This window comes from Dicentrarchus labrax, unplaced genomic scaffold, assembly GCF_905237075.1.
Source record: "Dicentrarchus labrax unplaced genomic scaffold, dlabrax2021, whole genome shotgun sequence".
NCBI classification, from domain to species: domain Eukaryota; kingdom Metazoa; phylum Chordata; class Actinopteri; family Moronidae; genus Dicentrarchus; species Dicentrarchus labrax.
This window is the reverse complement of record NW_026136720.1, coordinates 1253149-1275000: the sequence shown is the minus strand read 5'-3', so window position 1 is coordinate 1275000 and position 21852 is coordinate 1253149. Positions and strand designations below refer to the sequence as shown.

At 40.5% G+C, this 21852-nt stretch overlaps 2 protein-coding genes and 1 long non-coding RNA gene across 5 annotated transcripts in view; all 3 read left to right on the top strand.

Annotated features, from left to right (window-relative positions):
• Positions 1–10136, top strand: part of LOC127352445 (uncharacterized) — a 10448-nt gene extending 312 nt beyond the window's left edge. The window contains exons 1-2 of the mRNA XM_051380824.1: positions 1–5808; positions 5890–10136. The exon at positions 1–5808 is cut by the window's left edge and continues 312 nt beyond it. Of these exons, the coding sequence (XP_051236784.1) occupies positions 4474–5808; positions 5890–6426 (1872 nt within the window). The 5' untranslated portion in view covers positions 1–4473 and the 3' untranslated portion in view covers positions 6427–10136. The remainder of the gene's footprint in view (positions 5809–5889) is intronic.
• The window catches only part of LOC127352460 (GRAM domain-containing protein 2A), a 28201-nt gene extending 8466 nt beyond the window's left edge, over positions 1–19735 (top strand). For 2 of the 3 annotated variants that reach the window (XM_051380875.1, XM_051380873.1), the window contains exons 3-11: positions 12444–12501; positions 13694–13766; positions 13898–14001; positions 14581–14679; positions 14765–14836; positions 14933–14992; positions 15823–16130; positions 17896–17997; positions 18302–19735. In XM_051380875.1, the coding sequence (XP_051236835.1) occupies positions 12444–12501; positions 13694–13766; positions 13898–14001; positions 14581–14679; positions 14765–14836; positions 14933–14992; positions 15823–16130; positions 17896–17997; positions 18302–18350 (925 nt within the window). In that variant the 3' untranslated portion in view covers positions 18351–19735. The remainder of the gene's footprint in view (positions 1–12443; positions 12502–13693; positions 13767–13897; positions 14002–14580; positions 14680–14764; positions 14837–14932; positions 14993–15822; positions 16131–17895; positions 17998–18301) is intronic. The other variant, XM_051380874.1, reaches the window with a different exon arrangement.
• Positions 1–21852, top strand: part of LOC127352507 (uncharacterized) — a 100411-nt gene that overhangs the window by 63726 nt on the left and 14833 nt on the right. The window lies entirely within an intron of this gene.

Genomic DNA, 21852 nt, shown 5'->3' with positions numbered 1-21852 from the left:
TAGATGAAAGCTGAGGAGACGTGCAGAACAGACAATACACAGAGAGGGAAAGCCTCAGTGTCTCTCTCACTCTCTGTTATTCCTGTCACGTACAAAACAAGCTGCAGAATCTGTGTGTGTGTGTGTGTGTGTGTGTGTGTGTGTGTGTTTGTGTGTGTGTGAGAGTGTGTGTGTGTGTGTGTGTGTGTGAGTGAGTGTGAGTGTGTGTGTGTGTGTGTGTGTGCAGCACGTGCACTCGGCTCACGTTTCCAGGCAGCAGAGCTCAGAGCGAGACAGAGGGGCTGATGGGAAGGAGGTGTGTATCTGGTGTAAAGCCTTCGCTCACAGCTGCTGACAGGAAGCTAACGTTCCCTTACAGCCCACAAACGGCCGCGCGCTAACAGCCGGGGACGCCGCAGGATTTACAGCGCTGACATTGTGCATCAATTTTAATTCCTTCCAATGGAACCGTCACAATCTTAACACATTTAAGTCTAAATTCACATTTTTGGGGGAATTGTGCAACAAATTGAGCTGAAAGTGTCTGAAATGACTGTGATGGCAATAAATGAAACAATCATCTTACGTAGAAAACAGTCTATAAAACATTCATTAATCTTTTAAAGGTTCTGAATACTTTATTATAGGATATAAATGTTACTGTCAAACTAAAAAATGCTCAGGAGTCATTGGAGGAAGGAACAAAGACAGAATGAAGAAATAAGGTTAGCAGGATTAAAAAAGCTAATATCAGTAATATGTTTAAATCTGATCTCATATTGGATGAGGGGCTGAAGCCAATCACATTGAAATATTCTGAGTCTAAAAATACTAAAAAACCAAACCATCTACCCACCATGTGAACCTTTCTAAAGCTTCTGTATCCAACTGTCATTTATAAATCAGCCAACACCACGAAGCAACCAACGGCAGACACAGCCAGCCGGACAACCGTTTGTCAGAATACATAAGTTAGTATCATGGATCACGTTAGCTTCCCCAGCTGGATATGTGATCACATATCCACTCAGAAAGTATTTTACTAGTGATAACAAGCGAAGGTTAGACAGCCACGCTGAATAACGTTAGAACAGCTAGCCAGTCAGATCGGCCTGGAGTCTGGATGGAGCTAGCTGACTAAAACCACAATATCTCAATATGTTCCAGCTGGTAGAAAACAACCACCAGCTTTGCACTGATTATACTAACATACAGCTGTAATAGTTTTAACAGCGTAGTGTTTGTACTTTAACATTAGGAAATGATCTGAATGCTTCCACTGGGAGGGCTGCATTTTAGAAAATAATGTGTGAATGTTCAGTGTCAGTTCAGGCCTCTTTCTCTGCTCCAGTTTCTCCATTCAGCCTCAAACTGTTTGCATAATTAGTTCTTTTATCAGCGTGTGTGTGTGTGTGTGTGTGTGTGCTGTTGCACACAATCACTCCTTTCACACACTGAGTCCTCTAACAAACACCAGTGGCTGATGGGAATTTTCACTACTTTAGTTTTAATGTTGCAGTTTAAAAAAATACATAAAAAAGATAAAGATAAATCATATTCAGTGCAGGGAGGGAGGTTTCAATTTCAGACACCGACACTAAATTAAACATATGATATGTAATTCCTGCCACTAGGGGGTCTCTCACATCAGAATAATGACAAAATATGAAGTGTGATGAGGTTGAAGCAGCGTGGGATCATGGGAGTTGTTGTCTTCACCACCATTGGCGTCATTGCAGTCAGCTTCTCCCGGTTAGGATTCCTTCAGTGTTCATGGTTCAGGAGGTTTCTACCGGGAGCCCAATGATCCACAGAGGTCTCCTCCTCTCCAACACAAACAGACCCGCTGATTAAAACCACTAAACACACTGAATAAAGCAGTTCCACCTTAAACACACTGAATAAAGCAGTTCCACCTTAAACACACTGAATAAAGCAGTTCCACCTTAAACACACTGAATAAAGCAGTTCCACCTTAACAATCACTGCTTCTCCCACGCTGTTGGACAGACAAAGGACGTCCCGGAGGGGCTGCGAGCCGAGCTGCTGCTAACGTTAGCTCAGCTTGTTTCTCTGATAACTTAAGATCCAGACGTCCGATGACTAAAATCCTTCATCCGGTTCAAATCTAGAGTTAAAAAGCACCAAGATCTAAACAGTGGACAGCGACCGCCATGCAGGCCCTGACGTAAGTTGATGGCGAGGTCCCGCCCAACGCTGCTTGCAGCTTTAATTAGGGACCAAGCCAGCGACCGCTGGAGGTCCCTATTGTTTTTGCTCGATTTCTTCTTCTTACCTATTATTATTTTTAGCCCCCTTTGACTGCATTTTTGCCCCCCTGAACATATACGAAAACTCAATTTTATTTGGCAAAGTTGTCAGGCCTGGTAAAAATGGGGATATTCTATGTGTCGCTTTCGGGTAGGCCACTAGGTAGCGCTACTATCATCAAAAATGCGTTTAGGCTTATAACTTCTGCATCGTTTGTCGCACATTCAAAAATTTGTGATTAAAATGAAAATTGGTGCAATTCTTGCCCAGGGCTCCCTGAAGCTTGCTAAAAAATGTGTCAACAATCCGCCACTAGGTGGCGCTCTGGTGGCATGGTAAATCACTGTGCGGAGACCGTAATAGTTATGAAAATGAAATTCACAGGGCACCTGTAGAGTGGTGCCTGAAGCTCACATACCAAAAATCATGTTTGTCGTGTTTGTAGCGCCCCCTATAGGATAAGAAAAAAGCAGCCCCGGTGCCACGTTTCACCGATATGTATGAAACTCGGTAGGCACGTGTAACATGCCGGGACGTACAAAAAAGCCTCTTGGACCAATACCCCAAACCCCACAGGAAGTCGGCCATTTTGATTTAGATTTTCACTTTCGGCAAACTTTTTGCGTTGTATTTGAACGAACTCCTCCTAGGGAATTTATCGGATCAACTTCAAATTTAATCAGCGCAATCTAAAGACATTCATGATTAAAAGTTGTGCTTTTTACGACATTCCGTCAAACGGCGTGCCTGTGGCGTTGAATTTCAACCATTCACCATAAACAGATAGTACTCAACTTCAGTGTACAATGTCTAATCTCGACTAAACTTCACATATTCTGTAACAGTCCTAGCCTGAACACATCCTCACAACTTCAGTGTACATTATCTGATCTCAACAAAACTTCACGTTTGATAAGAATCCCGCCCTGAACACGTCTACATGACAATATTCAGACATAGTGATAGCGCCACCTACTGGCAACAGGAAGTAAGCGCTGCGTGGTGGTTTTGAGCTGATTTACGTGAGATTTTCGTGTCGTGGTCCGCACGTGTTACGACAGCACGTGACGCCGCCGCAGCATGCCCCGAGTTGCGTGGAGTGCGATGTCCCACCCAATGCTGGAGAGAATTTTGTTCCTTTATTATTCAATCAAATAGAATAGATTTGAAACCAAAAAAGAGATTAGAGAGCAAAAAAGAGTAAGTGGCAATCAAAAAATGTTTTTTTTGAGATCGAAACAGAACAGGTTGCAATTGAAAAAAAATATGAGAGAACATATTTTTGCTTATAAATCAGTCCTCTTTGCTTGCGAGTTCTAAAGTTTTGTTTGCAAATCAGTCCTCTTTGCTTGCGAGTTCTAAAGTTTTGTTTGCGAATTCAACTGCACTTGATGGGCGGGGCCTACGCTGGTGGATGAGAGAAGAGTTTCTATTGGTTGGTTTGACCTGGCTACATCTTCCACATTACACCCACTTCTCCCTTGTGCTGTGCTGCTCTTTTTTGGTTTTAAATCTATTCTGTTTGATTGAATAATAAAAGAACAAAATTCTCTCCATAGTTTTAGCGAAGTTTGTTTATTTTTAAATATTTTTATTGTCGGAATCTTTTGTTTTTTTATTCCTTTACTGTTTTTCTGTGATGTCATCGGAATGTTGTGATGTCATTCAAAGATAAAAGCCAATCGAATGTTCTTTTGATACAAAGGCGAACATTCCGTCTGAAAATGCATAAATAGGATCTAAATCCAACATCAGTTCAGACTCACTTTGAACACAACGACAAACACAGAAAGATTCTTCAGGACTTTGTATTTAAGGACATAAACAAATACAACTGAGAGTCTTCGCACGCACATCCGCCAGTGCCTGGAGAAGCTGACAACCATAGAGTGGTCGCTTCTGAAATCCGGGTCCCTCGAAAAGGAGGCCGAAGAGATTATAACTGACATTTGCGTGGATATCGTGAAAACGATATTCATCCACATATATGGGGTGTTTAGAGAGAAGCAACTGAAGGGGAGAGACACTCCCAAATCCTACAAAAGCTCTCCTGGATCAGCCAGATCACAGAAGAGAAGTGTATCTGAAGACGACGTCCGTGGTTGCCTGGGGGACTTTATTTCTCTGGCCTTATCGGAGGCCACCGGTGTCCCAGACATCAGTTCCCGAAGCACGGAGAAGCTAACGGACGCTGTGATTACAGAGGTCACAGACAGAGTCAATATGGTCTCCAAAAGCTCTGAGAGTAGTGGAGGTGATGAGGGGAGCAGACCTCTCATCTCACCTTCCTTCACCGAGAGACTAAAGACCATGGTCCGACATGTGGCCAAAATCTTGAAGAAATGTGCCGTAAAGAAAGGTCAGCAAAGCCTGACAACGGAGGCAGCGGAAAGCCAGATAACACTGGACAACTTGCCAGTGGAGGACCCAATGCTGGTTGGAACGGTTGTTCCTTCTCTTGATGAGACCGAAACAGAGTCTCCGAAGAGCTTTGTGGACAAAGTCACAGAAGCCATAAAAATCATTGTACAAGAAAGGGCCAAGATAATCAAACCAATTGATTACTTCGTCCAGGTTTCAGAGAAAGATGGCGACATGTTCGAGTTGGAATCCTCCTACGACATGGCTGAGGTGGCTTCTGCAATTGTCGTTGAGATAATTGAGGAGTTGAAACTCAATTCAGAAGTTTCACTGCCTGACTCTCTGGCAATACCTGAAAAAACATCCCACTGGAAAACAGTGGCAGCCAAACTTAAGGATTTTTATGCTCAGCGTTTTGCCATGGGGTCACTACTCGGCCTCATGGCAAAACTGAGGCGTAAATATAAATGCGTCCCAGAAGAACAGTCTTCTCTGAGCCAGCTGATGGAGGAGGCTGATGATGTAGTTAGGAGCATCATCTCATCGACTGAAGAGGATCTAAGGAAGATGAGAACAGACGAGACCCCTGACGAAATAATCAATTCTGTTGGCAGCGATCAGGACAACACAGCCGCCATAGAGCTCGGCGATTTAGTTTTTGAACACCTACAGCCAGAGGCTCCCACGGTGGACTTCCGCCTTCAAATACAGGGTGAAGTGGAAACCTTTATGGGGCAGATAAGGCGATGGCTTAACCTGCAGCTGATCCGCCACCAACGGAAGAAGGACCACGTAAGTCTTGTCTTGAAAAAGATCAGGGAAGTGGTCTGTCAGACATCGCCTACTGAGACCCCCTCAGTCATAGGAAGTGGCTGCGTGACACCTGTAGGAAGTTGCTGCGTGACACCTGTGGAGGTTGAAACAAAACCACCTTCCACCCCCATTCGGTCCATCAAGTCACCTGTGGGGGCTAAGACTGGTGACACCCTGGTGGTTGAAGTAGAATCACCTTCCACCCCTGTTAGGTCCGTCAAGAAGTCACCGGTGGGAGCTAAGACTGGTGACACCCTTGAAGCAAAACCACCTTCCACCCCCGTTCGGTCAGTCAAGTCACTGGTGGTAGCTAAGACTGGTGACACCCTGGTGGTTGAAGTAGAATCACCTTCCACCCCCGTTAGGTCCGTCAAGATATCACCGGTGGGAGCTAAGACTGGTGACACCCTGGCGGTTGAAGTAGAATCACCTTCCACCCCTGTTAGGTCCGTCAAGAAGTCACAGGTGGGAGCTAAGACTGGTGACACCCTTGTAGCCAAACTACCTTCCACCTCCATTCAATCTACCAAGTCACCGGTCAGTCATGAAGCTGCGGTTGAGACTGCAGCACCAGCAGCCCATCAGTGGGACGATACCAGATGCAGGCTTATGGTCATTGCACTGGTTCGTAAAATTTTGAAAAGTCCGATACATCTGGACATTCATGTGACTTGCAGTGACATTGAGGCAGTCAGCAGGTCACTGGCGGAGACGTTCCTGGAACAGATCACAGGTTCCGAGTTTGCTGTTAAGCCAAGTGGCCAGCACATCAAGAAGGTCGCCAAGGCAGTGCACAAGGAGTTGTGCAAGCTGACAGGCGATGCAGAGATCTTGAAGATGTGCCTGCTGTCCCGGGATGCATCTGTTTACAGATGCATAACTGAGGCACTAACGAAGCATCTGGTGAAGCCGCAGAAGAAGACCGGCGTGAACAGACTCTTCTCACGTCTCTTCAAGACCGTGGCCAAGCCGTTCGCTGCTTGCTTCGGGCTCAAAGAGTAATCTTTGGTGGTTTTTGACCGGACGCTAACTGGGATGACACTGGGTTTACTCTGAGAGGCTTTGGTTCGCCCACATTTAACTATAATGAAAAAAAAAATCTCAGTAAGAGAAGAATTGTCTGGTGGATCGCGACACAGGACATCAGGTATCATAGCGCCACACAGGTGCCTCAGTGTAACACTGTGGCCTTGCAGCTATCAGGTGACGGTTCAATTCCAGCCTTTGACCCCCTTTTGCTGTGAGGAGTACAGAGTGCTCACTGTGTTGGCGTGGGTTTTCCCCGAGTAGCTTCGGTTTCTTCCCACATTTTAAAAAATAAACGATTGAGCCAAACTTATAGCCACGTTTGGCCTTTCCCAGCATGCATTGTGTAAAAGGGCTTGGGAAACACCCCAGAGATGTTATTAGTCACACCTACAGCCCCCCCAACAAAAAAAATGTTAATTAAAAACAAACAATATAACATAGAACAAACAATCTGTCTAATAACAGTCATTGAATTGAATTGAACTTGTTCATTTAAGCCTGAAATTGATATTGGTTGAATATAAGTTGGATTAACGAACTCCTCCTAGAGAACTGGTCAGTACACTCTGAAGATGTTCACAATGAAAAATATCATTATCAAGTTATTTGTTGTGTCTGTGGCATAGCGTTGAATTTTGATTTGCAGCTTTAATTAGGGTCCCTCTTGTATCTCAAGTATGTAAATGCCTTTAAATTCACAAAACCCAACAGATACAGAACAAAACAAGCTTACCAATAACAGGGTTCCTACTTTTTAAGAAATAATTTAATAATAAAAATTAATTGACTACTAACAATGTAAATTTAACATTTCCAGTACAATTATATTTTCATCTTCTGATTGCAGCGTCTCAACTGTGAGGACTCGCTGGTTCTCTCTGCTTCATTTGATTTTAAACGTGCTATCTCGTAATGGCTGTGTTTGACTATTTTCAGACATTTTATAGACTAAGCCTGTCAAACACAGTCAGTTTGTGACTGAACAGAGCTAATACAAGCTTTAAAACTATTGTTAAAAAATAAACTGAAAGCACATGAGAGCATTTAAAAGTAACAACAGGAAGTGTATGGTAAAAATAAACGGTGTAATTTCTGCCACTACGACACATTAAAATGATAAAAAAATTGGTAGTGTGATGAGGTGGTGAAGCAGCGTGGGATCATGGGAGTTGTTGTCTTCACCACCATTGGTGTCATTGCAGTCAGCTTCTCCTGGTTAGGATTCCTTCAGTGTTCATGGTTCAGGAGGTTTCTACCGGGAGCCCAATGATCCACAGAGGTCTCCTCCTCTCCAACACAAACAGACCCGCTGATTAAAACCACTAAACACACTGATATTCTAACATGCTAACGTTTGCCCAGCTTGTTTCTCTGATAACTCCAGACGTCTGATGACTAAAATCAAATCTTACGACGGAGTATTAGGGCCAGACTAAGAAAAAAATTTATTTTATTTTTTTGGAAATTATGAGAATAAAGTTGTAATGTTACGAGAATAAAGTCGTAATATTACGAGAACAAGAGTCGTTTTAATGAGAAAAAAGCTTCGATAGAGTTATCAAGATCTGACGTGAGCAGCTCAACCAATCAGCAGCCTCAGCCTGAACCCAGCAGCTGCTGTTTTTCTCAGTCGTACCGTACAGTCAACAGGTAAGATATCTTATTCATCATTTCATCGTTAAACAGTTTTGCTGGCTGAGCCAGCAGGTTGACAGTCCTGATAAAATTACTACTTTATTCTGGTAATGTTACAACTTTATTCTCATAATGTTACGACTTAATTCTTGTAATGTTACGACTTTATTCTCATAATATTATGACTTTATTCTGGTAATGTTACAACTTTATTCTCATAATTTTACGACTTAATTCTTGTAATGTTACGACTTTATTCTCGTAATGTTACGACTTTATTCTCGTAATTTCCCCCAAAATAATAATATTTTTTTCTCTTAGTATGTCCTTAATACTCCGTCGTAAAATCTAGAGTTAAAAAGCACCAAGATCTAAACAGTTGATGGTAAAAATGGTGAATTAGTAATGAAAATAAGAGCTGCTAATCCTGGTGTGTTCAGTGTTTGTCAGTTGTTTTTCTGTTTGCATGAACATGGTGCTGATTTGCCTCCTCCTGTCCTGACTCCATTTACATTAACCATGACATGGTGTGTGTGTGTCAGTAAAAACAGGCTTTATTAAAGAAACAGACTGAACACCTCAGAGCAGTTTGAGCAGCAGGTGGATTAACACGACTGGGGTCAGTGTCCTCTGTGGCTTTTGTGCTGTGGATATTTTTGCAGTTTTGAAATGAGAGAACCAAAATCCGGAAAAGAGGTGTTAATAAATAGGAGAACAAAAAACAGAGTGTGGGTCATTTGTTTTTTTTGTTTTATTCACATTTTTAAAAATGGAAATTTTGGTTTCCTCATTTCAAAACAAATATCAGTTGACCACAAAGTACACCGACCGACGGCCTCCAGTAAATCCTGTTCATGTGTTTACAATTTTTACAATTTTTTTTACAAATTTTACAAATTTTTAAGACATTTTTTAATAAGAACTCCTTGAGTTGGTCAGTGTTTCCAGCAGTTGCCCCTCAGTGTCGCTCTCACTGTTACTGGGGATGACCACTTATACAAAACATATTTAAATAATTACTTTCTACAGTTTAAAATATCTCAGGGTTGTATTTTATAGGCAGAACCCACTCAGCGTTATTCAGTTATATTCACAGTTGAAGCTGAAATCATAGAATTTGGGGCCCTCCAGTCATGTATTAACACATATATACAAATAGTCTGTTAGAGTTATTGAGTGAGTCGGCTGGTTATAGATATCTGCTCACAGGATGAAAGTCTGACGTGTTTGTTAGGAAACATATCAGATCTGTGGTCACATTTACATCCTCACCCCCACGTGGCTCCTGATAACGGTCTGATTAAACCTTTTGCATGATAGCTACACCTAAAGAGCCACTGTGGGGAACCTCATTTGGCTCCACTTTATTTGGATAGTCCGCCTACAGAGTTTATAGATTATCTGCAACATTTCAGCAGCTCAGCAATTAGTTGAGATTGAACAATTCAGAATGAATTCATTTAGATAAGCGAGTGCCTTCTCTCTCCGCTTCCCTACAGTACCAACAGTGGGCAACACTAGCTAACATTAGTTTATAAATGGAGTCTGCTAACGGCTACAAACGACCAACACCCACCACAACACAGAGTCCAACACAGAGTCCACAACACAGAGTCCAACACAGAGTCCACAACACAGAGTCCAACACAGAGTCCAACACAGAGTCCACAACACAGAGTCCACAACACAGAGTCCAACACAGAGTCCACAACACAGAGTCCAACACAGAGTCCACAACACAGAGTCCACAACACAGAGTCCACAACACAGAGTCCAACACAGAGTCCAACACAGAGTCCACAACACAGAGTCCACAACACAGAGTCCAACACAGAGTCCACAACACAGAGTCCAACACAGAGTCCACAACACAGAGTCCACAACACAGAGTCCAACACAGAGTCCACAACACAGAGTCCACAACACAGAGTCCACAACACAGAGTCCAACACAGAGTCCAACACAGAGTCCACAACACAGAGTCCACAACACAGAGTCCAACACAGAGTCCACAACACAGAGTCCAACACAGAGTCCACAACACAGAGTCCACAACACAAAGTCCACAACACAGAGTCCAACACAGAGTCCAACACAGAGACCACAACACAGAGTCCAACACAGAGACCACAACACAGAGTCCACAACACAGAGTCCAACACAGAGTCCAACACAGAGTCCACAACACAGAGTCCACAACACAGAGTCCAACACAGAGTCCACAACACAGAGTCCAACACAGAGTCCACAACACAGAGTCCACAACACAGAGTCCAACACAGAGTCCACAACACAGAGTCCAACACAGAGTCCAACACAGAGTCCAACACAGAGTCCAACACAGAGTCCACAACATTACTGCAAAGCTAGTGGAACATATTGTCTGATTGTGCTGTTAGCTGGATAACGTTAGCTTGGTTGCTAACACGGACAAATTGCAAGCTAGCTAACGTAGCAAAATACTCTCTGCTAGTTTCATCCAGACTCCCGGGGCTGATCTAGCTGGCTAACCTTAGGTTGCTTACTCACTATTGTTATGTATTCTGACAAATGGTGTTGATTTTAGCCAACAATAAATGATGTTTGATTTCTACTAGCCAAGAACGATGCAAGGCAGCAGGATCCAGCTAGCTAACTATAGCTAACAGAAGCTGGGGTGTTCCAGCTGGCTGTGTCTTGGCTGTGCAGTGTGGCATTGGTTGCTTTAAATGTTAGCATGTTGATGTTAGCCTTTACTAAAGAACACTACGTTCTCATAAACCCTCCAGAAAATGCTTCATATGACTTCCCACACTGCATTTGAATATTTTTATACTGTGGTGACATTTTGCTGCATCACTTCTGCCTTCTATGAAGATCAACCACACAGTGTGGCCAAACATCTCTTTGAGGAAGTGGTTTGCAGAAACATGTTGCATAATAAATCCCCAGTTCTTGCCTTTATTTTTCTACTTCTTCAAAATACTGTAATACTGAAATACAAGGTTTTTTCTCTCCTATGCAAAATTTTCACACACACACATTCAAGATAATTGGAAAGCATCAAAGGCAGACTGAAGATGAGTCTCAGGCATATAAGACTTTATCATATGCATAGAAATTGACTTTGAAGTATTGATTCCACTGATGTTATTTATGTATTTATGTACTGAGCTCCTCCAACTGTAAACATGAATATTAAATTTACAGATAACTCAAAGATAAACTCTTGAGCTTTATTCACTAAACTAACACATTCCATCTGCTGTAGCTAATGCTAATGCTAAAACAGGAACCATTTTAAAGGGTCCTAAATATTCACTAATGACTACATATATGATATCATGCTAACAGACTGAGTTTTATTTTTTGACTATGATTAAGACAGGATCATTAGAAAGTCTGAGGCATAGAATCATCTGCATAGAGACTGACTTTGAAGTACTGATTGTACTTATGTACTGAGTTCTTCCAATTGTAAACATGGATAGTAAATTTACAAATGATTAATAGATAAACTCTTGAGCTTTATTCACTAAGCTAACAGATTTAATCCGCTGTAGCTAGCTACTATAAGCTAATGCTAACCATTAGGCGCTGGAAGTAGGAGTGCTGAGGGGGCTGCAGCACTCCCTAAAACTTGGTATAGTGAAACAATTTGTTCATAAAAATGTTAAACTTATGTAGATTTTCTCCTTTTTCATTGGGATTTACATGTACACACTAGTATTAATGTCAGTATCCGTTTAATTTGCTAAAAAAATTATAACATTTGTGTAAATTGTCAATAACTATTAAGTAGGCTACAAATTGTCAAATCTTGCCATTCAAATTAATGCAGAACCATAAATGTCAGACATTTAAGTTTTAGTATGATGTTATTATATAGACTTTCTCTCAGCAACCCAACTCTGACTGACTTCCAGTGTCCCTGATGCTAATGCTAAAACAGGAACATTTTTAAATGGTCTTAAATATTCACAAAAATCAACATTTTGTGAATTGAAATTGTAAATCATCCTGAACCCTGTGAGTGGACAGTCTGGGACATTTCAATAAAAACAGAGGTAACTTCATCTAATCAGAGGAAGTCGGCCCACCTCCCGCTCTGAGTGGGAGTCTGTGAAACTGCTGTGCTCATTTTCAAATGTATACAACACAGCTGCTAGCTTAGCTACAAACAGATAGCACACTGAAACTTTTAAAAACAGCATGAATGTGGTTCTAGTGACTCTCTGTTAGCTCAGTCTGTTAATCACTGTGCTTTGCAGGTCTCTGATGCAGTTTTTAAATTAGCTGAGAGGGAGCAAACAGTTACACTTTCTGCTGAAACTGTAGTTTGTGTCTGGTCTGATCAGATGTGTTGTTTCCTGCAGGCTGCAGCTCATCGACGACCTGTCCTACGAAGACGTGAAGAAGTGTTACAGAGGATCAGTAAGTCCTTCACTCTGCGACACCATAGGGACTGACCTAAAAGTGACGACATGTCTCTCTCTCTCTCTCTCTCACACACACACACACACACACACACACATACACATTGTAGTTGTTTTCAGAAGTCCAGAGATGACGATGGGCCAGCGGGAGTCCTTTCAAATCTTTTTTTTAGTCTCTGCAGAAGTTTCCGGCGTCTGTCTCGTCTCCATGGGAACACGGTCAGGGGGTGTGTGTGTGTGTGTGTGTGTGTGTGTGCGTGTGTGCGTGTGTTTGTGCGGACAGAAAGTTTACCGTCACACATCTGAGTCCACAGATTCAATTAAAGATCACACTGAGCGACGGATTTACTGCAGATTTCAGACACATTGATCAGCGTCTTTATGAATGTTCAGAGCGGCTTCAGGAGCTTCAGGAGCTTCAGGAGCTTCAGACGTGGAGCTGCTGCTTTCTGTTGTTTCAGTGTTTGTTGTTTCAGACAGGAACAGGAAGGCAGGAAGTCACCGTCTCAGAGAATAAAGACACACAGGTGTAACTCCTGACCCACATATCAGGAACCACAACAATGCCTGGGCAGAATATTCCAGAAAGTGGTGGTTTAGTTTGCAGCTGATGATGGATTCAGATCTTTTATTAAAGTCAGTCTGTAATTATACCTGTTGATAAAAACTGAGTGAAAGTGTATAAAGCTTACAAATATTACTAATATTTAAATATTTAGTAAAACTTGACTTTATCAGGCTGTGAGACTCACAATGTGCATTTGATCCAAGTCTTAGGGTCCAGGTGAAATGAAACATGTCATTTTAGCCCTTTAAGATCACACCCTCAGTCATATTGTTCCCCTATTTAACAATTTATACCAAAACATTCAACAAAACTACATTTCTTTGTATCATTTTGTCTTCCTGTCTCCCCTGTTTCCTGTCTATTGTCACTTGCCCTATCAAAATAAGACCGATAATGTAAAAATAATTATTAAAACCTAAAAACTAACATAAATATAACATTAGTCTAAATTAAAAGACAGAATAAAAATATAGGTCTTTAATTCCCTTATAAAAATACTGAGACAGCCATCCGTAAGAGCAGCAACGCTCTCTCTGCAACTATGATATTAAAATCAATTATTAGATTGATCTCAAATATCAGCAGAATGAATTAATCTGTGATTAACTCTGTTCCTCCATAGACTGTCAGCAAGTACAACTCTCAGTATCACAAACTGTTCCAGACTGTCCCTAAAGAGGAGATCCTGATGAAAGGTAATAATTGACAGGACAGCGGCACCGTCCCTCACCTGTCCTCACGCAGTCTGTACACAGGTTGACCTGGGGTTAGCTCAGATGGACTGTGTGCTGGTTCATTGGTCTGTCTCCCTGCTCTTCTTCTGTAGTGTATTCGTGTGCATTGTTGAGAGACATCCTGCTGCAGGGACGTCTCTACATCTCCAGGAACTGGCTGTGTTTCTACGCAAACCTGTTTGGTAAAGACATCAAGGTGAGTGTCAGTCCATCCTCACGAGTCGAGTCAGTCGGAAAAACATTTCATTTTTCTTCATTACTTCACACACAAAAGAGCACGAACACTTCACTTCGACTTTGTGGTTGAAATGGGTATTAAAACTACTCTACTTTTTAAAATACTGAAAATGATCAATGTTTTTCTCACATTAAACAAAATCAGAAACATTAGGCCTTTCAGGGCTTCCATACATTACACCTCAACCATCAAATGTAAATTCAGTGAGACAAATAAGGTCTGACAGCATGTTTCTGTAGTGGAGATAAAATGTTAACAACGATCCATATTAACAGTTTGAATCCAACTAAAAGCTCCCTGCACCAAACTCCCTTTAAGAAATATCACATTTTAACAATTCCTAACGTGTTCATAACAACACGTAACTCTAGAAAGCAAATGAATGTGTGACTGAAAATATGCAGATATGAGAATAAAAATCGGTGTAAGAATAAAAATAAGACGATGATATTAATGTATATGTGTGTGAGGGCCTGAATGAATTATGTCCTCTCCAGCTGCTCATACTTTCACCCCCCCCATCCTCTGAACCTGCAGGTCTGTATCCCGGTGGTATCAGTTCGGCTGGTGAAGAAACACAAGACGGCCGGCCTGGTGCCAAACGGCCTGGCTATCACCATGGATACCGGACAGAAGGTACCGCAGCAGAGACATTATCACACAAACAGCCTGAGCGAGTGTACTGGCCCGCTCTATAACCTGCCTGTCTGTCTCTCTGCAGTATGTGTTTGTGTCCCTGCTGTCCAGAGACAGCGTCTACGACGTCCTCAGGAGGATCTGCACTCACCTGCAGGTTTGTGGACCGTCACTCTTCTGATTCAGTCTTATTATAAACAGTCATATTTAACAGACGTCAGTAAGTCCTGTTTCTTCCTCTGACTGTTTCTAGGTGAACGGGAAGAGTCTGAGTCTGAAGCAGTACCTGGAGGAGCCCAGCTCTCTGTCCATGGTAACAAAATGTCATTTTAACCCTTTAAGATCACATATTGAACCCCTGTTAAACAATGTGTGTCAAAAAATTAGAAAAAAAATAATTTCTTTGTATTTTCTATATCAAAACATAATGTGATGTGTGTTTACGTCAGCATGAACTAACTGATTTCAACCAATAATATCCTGACATTCACCCGTCAATCAATCTTTAACTTTTAGCCACACAGAGCGAAGATTCATTAGTTAGCTAGTGGAGCTCACTGATTACTGTACAAACACAACTTTATCAGAGATTTGGGTGAAACTGGATCAGATCTTATGGAGAGAATATTGTCAGGTTTTCCGTCTGACGTCCTCCACTAACTGCTGATGTAGCTGCCGTTAGTGTGAGCAACTGAACGGGGCTCAGCAGCCTCCCAGTGAACCTCAGAGACAGACAGACAGACAGACAGACAGACAGACAGACAGACAGTCGCTCCCTAACTGCCTGCTCAGGACAGCAGTGTCCTCCTCAGTGCGGTTGTTTCAGATATGAGTCAGCGGTCAGTGAAACAGGCTTAGTGGAATACCAGAGATGTTGTTCGATGACCCTCTGTGAGACCTTCAGGGTCCCTGGATAAGCGGCATTTTCCCCGTGCTGCCTTCAGGTTCAGTCTGAAATATGAGTCGACTCAGAGAAGTGTTAAATATTACGAGGAGCTGATTTCAATTATCTTATTCTGTGTTTTTCTTATCATCATCAGCTGAGTTCAGTATTTCTCTCCGCTCGCAGACACTTTAAAGTTTTATTATTTCTGCTTCAGAAACTTTGATTGGAGCTTTTTTCTGCCTCCGTCTCTCCGTCAGGACGAGTTTCCGGAGGTGTTAAAGTGGAGGAGGAAGCCGTCACTCCCCGCCGTCTCCTCGTCCCTACCAGACCTGCTGGGAAACTCCTCCCCCGGCCTCACCGCGGACACGCCCTTCAGCACGCACACGCTCACCGGTAGGCCCACCCACCTGTCAGTCAACAGTCACATGATGCTGAACACGCAGAGTGAGCCGCGTTTCCTTCTGTGTGCAGACAGCAGCTTGGAAACAGAGAAGATCCTGCTCACAGAACCAGTACCTGAACTGGGTCACATGGAGTACCAGCTGCTGAAACTCTTCATCCTGCTGTGAGTCCCACAGAGTCCGAACACAAACACAGAGAATACACAGAAATATACACAGTAATATACACAGAAACACACAGAAATACACACAGAAATATACACAGAAAATATACACAGAAATATACAGAAATATACACAGAAATACACAGAAATATACACAGAAATATACAGAAATATACACAGAAATATACACAGAAATATATACACAGAAATACACAGAAATATACACAGAAATACACAGTAATATACAGAAATATACACAGAAATATACACAGAAATATACACAGAAATATACACAGAAATATACAGAAATACACAGAAATTTACAGAAATACACAGAAATATACAGAAATATACACAGAAATATACACAGAAATACACAGTAATATACAGAAATATATACAGAAATATATACAGAAATATACACAGAATACACAGAAATATACACAGAAATATACACAGAAATATATACACAAATACACAGAAATATACAGAAATACACACAGAAATATACAGATATATATACAGAAATACACAGAAATATACAGAAATACACACAGAAATACACACAGAAATATACAGAAATATACGGAAATATACAGAAATAAACAGAAATATACACAGAAATGTACAGAAATATATACAGAAATATACAGAATATACAGAAATATAGAGAAATATACACCCAACTGATTAAAATATGGAGTTTCCTGAGTATTTTGTGTTCTGGGGTTCTGTAGAAATACCTAAAATACATTTCCTGTCCATCTCCAGTTGTCCTATCAAAATAAAAGCAACAAGCCCCTAAAAAATAAAAACCATCAGAATACTGAGAGCACAGTGTTTGAGTCTGCAGTAAATATAACATTTATTATATGACAATAATTAATGTTAACATCAGTAATATCAGTTTTATTAAGTCTGTGGTGTGTTCAGTTTTCTGTATTTTTCAGAACTGAAATATATTTTATAGTTGGACTGTGCTGCCACCTGCTGGTTGATGTATGAGCAGCACTGCAGCCTCACTTTAAAGGACTGATTCACACAAATTAAATATAATATAAATATATTAATCTTTCCTCACTTTCCTCCTTCAGTGGTTTCTCTCTGCAGATAGTAGGATGAAGTTTTTTGTTTGCATTAAAGAATAAAATTAAAGGTAATATATCAGGTAAACAGATAAAAACACACCAACAATCACAGATATTATTAACCCTTTTATGCACGGTGAGTGTTTTTATTTCTCTTTAAAAATGTAATTAACCATTTTTAATAACTTCAACAATTTACAACATATTATTTTTATTTTTAGTCTTTTCTCTAAATAATTGATTTCCTCAAAAAAGATATCAAAATAATTAACTTAAAGCTATTAAGTCTGTATGATTGTTTAAAATGATAAATGTACATAATACAGACAGATAATTGTATAAAAGTTCCCTAAACAGGAAATAATCTGCTCAGAATTCATCCAAATCTCTGGTTTTACACAAACTTCCTGCAGTTACTGGTTTGTACAGTTTTTAATATGAAATATCTATAAAATAAGTCAGTTTACTCACTGATACAATCAATATTTGTTTTACTCCTCAGTTGATATTTGATGTTACCACAGTTTATTGACCTGCGACAGTTTCCCACCAAGAACAAAATGTCCCTGTGACTCTGGTGGATGTGTGATTGGTGATTTACTTTTGAGTGTAATTTCACTGTCTCTCTACCTGTCTGTCTCTCTACCTGTCTGCCTCTCTACCTGTCTGCCTCTCAGTGTCTTCCTGTTAGTCCTGTCGTCCTGCTATCTGGCCTTCAGAGTCTGTCGTCTGGAGCAGCAGCTGAGCTTCCTGAGCAGCCAGCCGACACTGAGAGAGAGGTAACGGACACACGGACACAATTGACTGCCACTAGGTGTCGCTGCAGCCAACCAGACTCCAGAGACAAAAACAGGACTCCTGCTTGTAATGAGTATAGAGTAGTAGATAGATAGTAGATAATAGAGTATTTTTAGACCGTAGTATTTCTAGTTTTATATGAAGTAATGGATCGGAGTAGTTTTTCTTAGCTGATTATATTTATAAGAAAAAAGACGGAGAAAAGTTTAACTGAGAAATTCAAACCAAAAATCCAGTGGATCAAATAAAACATGAGACGTGCTGATCCAGTGTTCCTGTTTCCAGGTGTGGCGAGGTGCCTTGCTGGCTGGCCAATCAGAGGACAGGAACCTGATGCTGAAGCCAATCAGGGAGTAAAGAAGAAACCTGCACTCACATAGATTTCCCACTAGGGGCCGGCGATGAGAGGAGACAGCTCTCAGGAGCAGATAGACGACTGCAGCAGCCGTCAGCATCTGAACTCTGACCCCGCCGCGACCTGGTTACCATAGAGACGTCACAATAGTCAACAGAAACAGTAGACTTGAACTTAGACCTCTGAGGACGAAGCGTTTGACGCAGAGGTCACATAGAGGTCGGCAGGCTGGAGAAACGACAACATGCTGTAACATAAGTGAGATGTAGATTTGTATTGTGTGAATGTGTGTGTGTGTGTGTGTGTGTGTGTACACATAAGGATCCACATAAGACTAACACACACCGGTCTGTGGACGTAGTTCAGGTTAAAGGTGTTCATACAGGAGTTGGGAGGAGCTGCTGCTAGTTCCTGGCGTCTTTTTCCTACTTCACTACCCATGAGCCTCAGCTGCTGTTGCTATGGAGAAAAGCCGGTCAGCGTGGTAACAGATGCAAAACACTTGTTTGATTTGTAAACAAAAGACTGCTTCCCCATCCATAATACTAACTTCTGGATTCTGACAAACTGTTGATTTTAGCCAACAATAAATGATGGAACAGCACAAAGCTAACGATAGCTTTCTACTAGCCAAGAGCGATGTGAGGGAGGGGCATCCGGCTACGATGCTGACTGCAGTTCACCCAACGGCCACTGGTGGCGCTGTTAACGTTCTTCTGAAAGTTACATATTAAACCTTTAAAGAAAGCTTTAAAATGTGAATTTATGTTGGAAAAACATCTGGAACCTGCAGCTCTGCTCACGTCACTGCTCTATAGTTTGTGTGTTTTCTGCCATTTTCATTCATATCTCAACTGCCAGATTTTTAAAAAACAATTATTATTAAAAGTCACAGAGTTTTTAAGATGAACAAAGTGCCAGAATTCAGAACATCATCTGTAAAAACACAAAAATAAACAAAATCAATAACTATAAGTCTAATTGCTGCCTTAACTTGCAATGTAGCCTCTGATATTGTTTTTAATAACAGTTCATGTGGAGAATTCAAGCCATGTCCTACTAAAGGTTGAATGTTAGAGTGTAGATAATGTGAACCTGAATCCCGCTGCAACTTTGGGATGATTCTTGTTTTTAAAATAAACTTTCTGTGCCAAATCTGTGAATGATGTGTTTGTTTACCAGAGCTGGACTCCTGTGTAGAAACCACCTTCGTCTCTGTTAAAGAAAACACAAATAAATGTACCTGATACAGCTGAAATGTAGAGTTTATATTTGAAGCACTGGTGCTGTTTATATATCTTTTAACTCAGATTTTAGTTCTGGTTGTAACACAAAAATCACTAATAAACACATTTACATCTCTGGATTCATCTTTAATTACAGTTAATTAAGTTTCAGTTGTCTCCTCGAAACCACATCAGAACGTTCTTAAAGGATAAAGTTGTTTTTAATTCTGAATTATTCATATTTATTTTTGTCAAATTTCGTGTTCAGACTTAAACCAACAACATGTTTGTATGTCTCTAATTACTATCTGAGGCTCTCAGCTCCAAGCCCATTGGTTCCTACTGAACACTTTAAAAAACCCTCACAAATATAGTTTCAAGGTTAAATTAAAGTTAGATTAAAGCTGCAAGCAGCAATGAATGAAAGTGTCATGATTGTCAAACAACAGTTAATAAAAACCTGAGTCCATTTAACAATAATACTAAAGTCACAGAGGACAGGACAGAGGTCAATGCTGTAGATACAGGACAGAGGTCAATGCTGTAGATGGAAGTCAGAGGTCTGTATTGTCTATGATGAACTTAATGGGTCATAATTCTTTAATGCTGAATTGGATTGCAACCACATTTAGGAACATTGTACATAAAGTCATATTGCTTGTGTGTGTAACATTTCATACAGTTCTCTCTCAGAGACCCAACAGTTCCCACCACGAGCAAGACCATGGAGACAAGGGCAAGGAAAAATTGCCTTTTAAGAGGCAGAAACCGCCGACAGACCCTTCGGCTCTAGGTGGGTGGGTGGGAGAGAGAGAGAGAGAGAGAGAGAGAGAGAGAGAGACAGACAGACAAACAGAATAGTAGTGACTTATGATGATGAACATGAAGAAGACGATGACAACTACGACAATAACGATGGCGGACAATGAGCAGTGACAATAGTAATAATAGTAACTTAATTAAATTGATTAATTTAGAATAATAAATAAAACTATCTTATTCTATTTACAGTGCAGCTGCTCATCAGTTTAATAATATGGCTGATAAATAAAGTGTCAATAAATTCAATGATTTTTGAGTGGAGTTTTGTACTTTAAGTATTTACTCTTCACAACACTTTCTACTTATTTATCTGACAACTTTAGTTACTCCTTACTTTAATAATTAAGATTTTTAATTATCATTTAGATTTTTCATGTGAAAACATTCAGGTTCCAGATTTGCTGCTTGCATAGTTAAAATAGTTGAGTACAACCATCACAGTTTAACACTTCAACTACAGTTTACTCATTATACTGACAGTTTTACTGAAGAAACAGTTTACTAACATTTAATAAAATCTGCACTGTGTGAGTTGGTTCTCCAATAATGTATATTTGAAATAAACCTACAGAAGACTTCAGAGACAACTGGGACCAGTGAACAGAGGCTTCACTTCTCTGAAACACCACACGGGGGGGCAGTATAGCAGTCATTTTAAATGACACTCAAACTACATTAAAATATATGTAAACCAACATCCAATCCATCCCCACAGATCATTCAGATCTTATCTAGTGTAATCTAACTATTCCAGTCTAACCAGCACAGTACAAATACAAGACTTTTCTTTTTAAATCATTAAAATCATACAAATTTGACACATTTTCATAAAAATGGAAAAACATTTTTAGGCCCAAAAATACTGTCAGAACCTTTTGGTAATGGTTGAAAGATTTTATCAAAATATATTTTTAAAGTAAAAACATGTCGTATATGCTGGGAAAACTATTTTTATTATCTATTGTTTCACATAAAATATGAGAGTTAGTAAAGTTACATCCTGAGAAAATCTAATGTATAGTTACTGAATGTTTGCGTCCACAGTTCTTCATCAACAGTTACCTCAACAAAACAAATCAACATATTTGGATATGAAGTTTACTCTTTAATGAGCTTTCCAATCGTACTCGCTGAATATCTGTATGATATTGTACCTAAACATCCCTCACAAATGGAAACAGTTGATAGATTTTGGTGCTGTATATAAAAAATAACGTGTCTGTGCCCTTTGGATATTTTTATGATATCAGAGTTAAAGAAGACGTTACAGGAGCAAAATAACCAGAAATCAGTTAATGAGAAATAAAACAGTCGATCTGAGTCAGTCAGTGGAAGGAAGCAGAGGAATTAGATGTGAGGATTAAGTGACATGTGACCTCAATACTACTCCCTATCCAGCCTGGGTCAGAGGTCAGAGGTCAGGCAGTGACGAG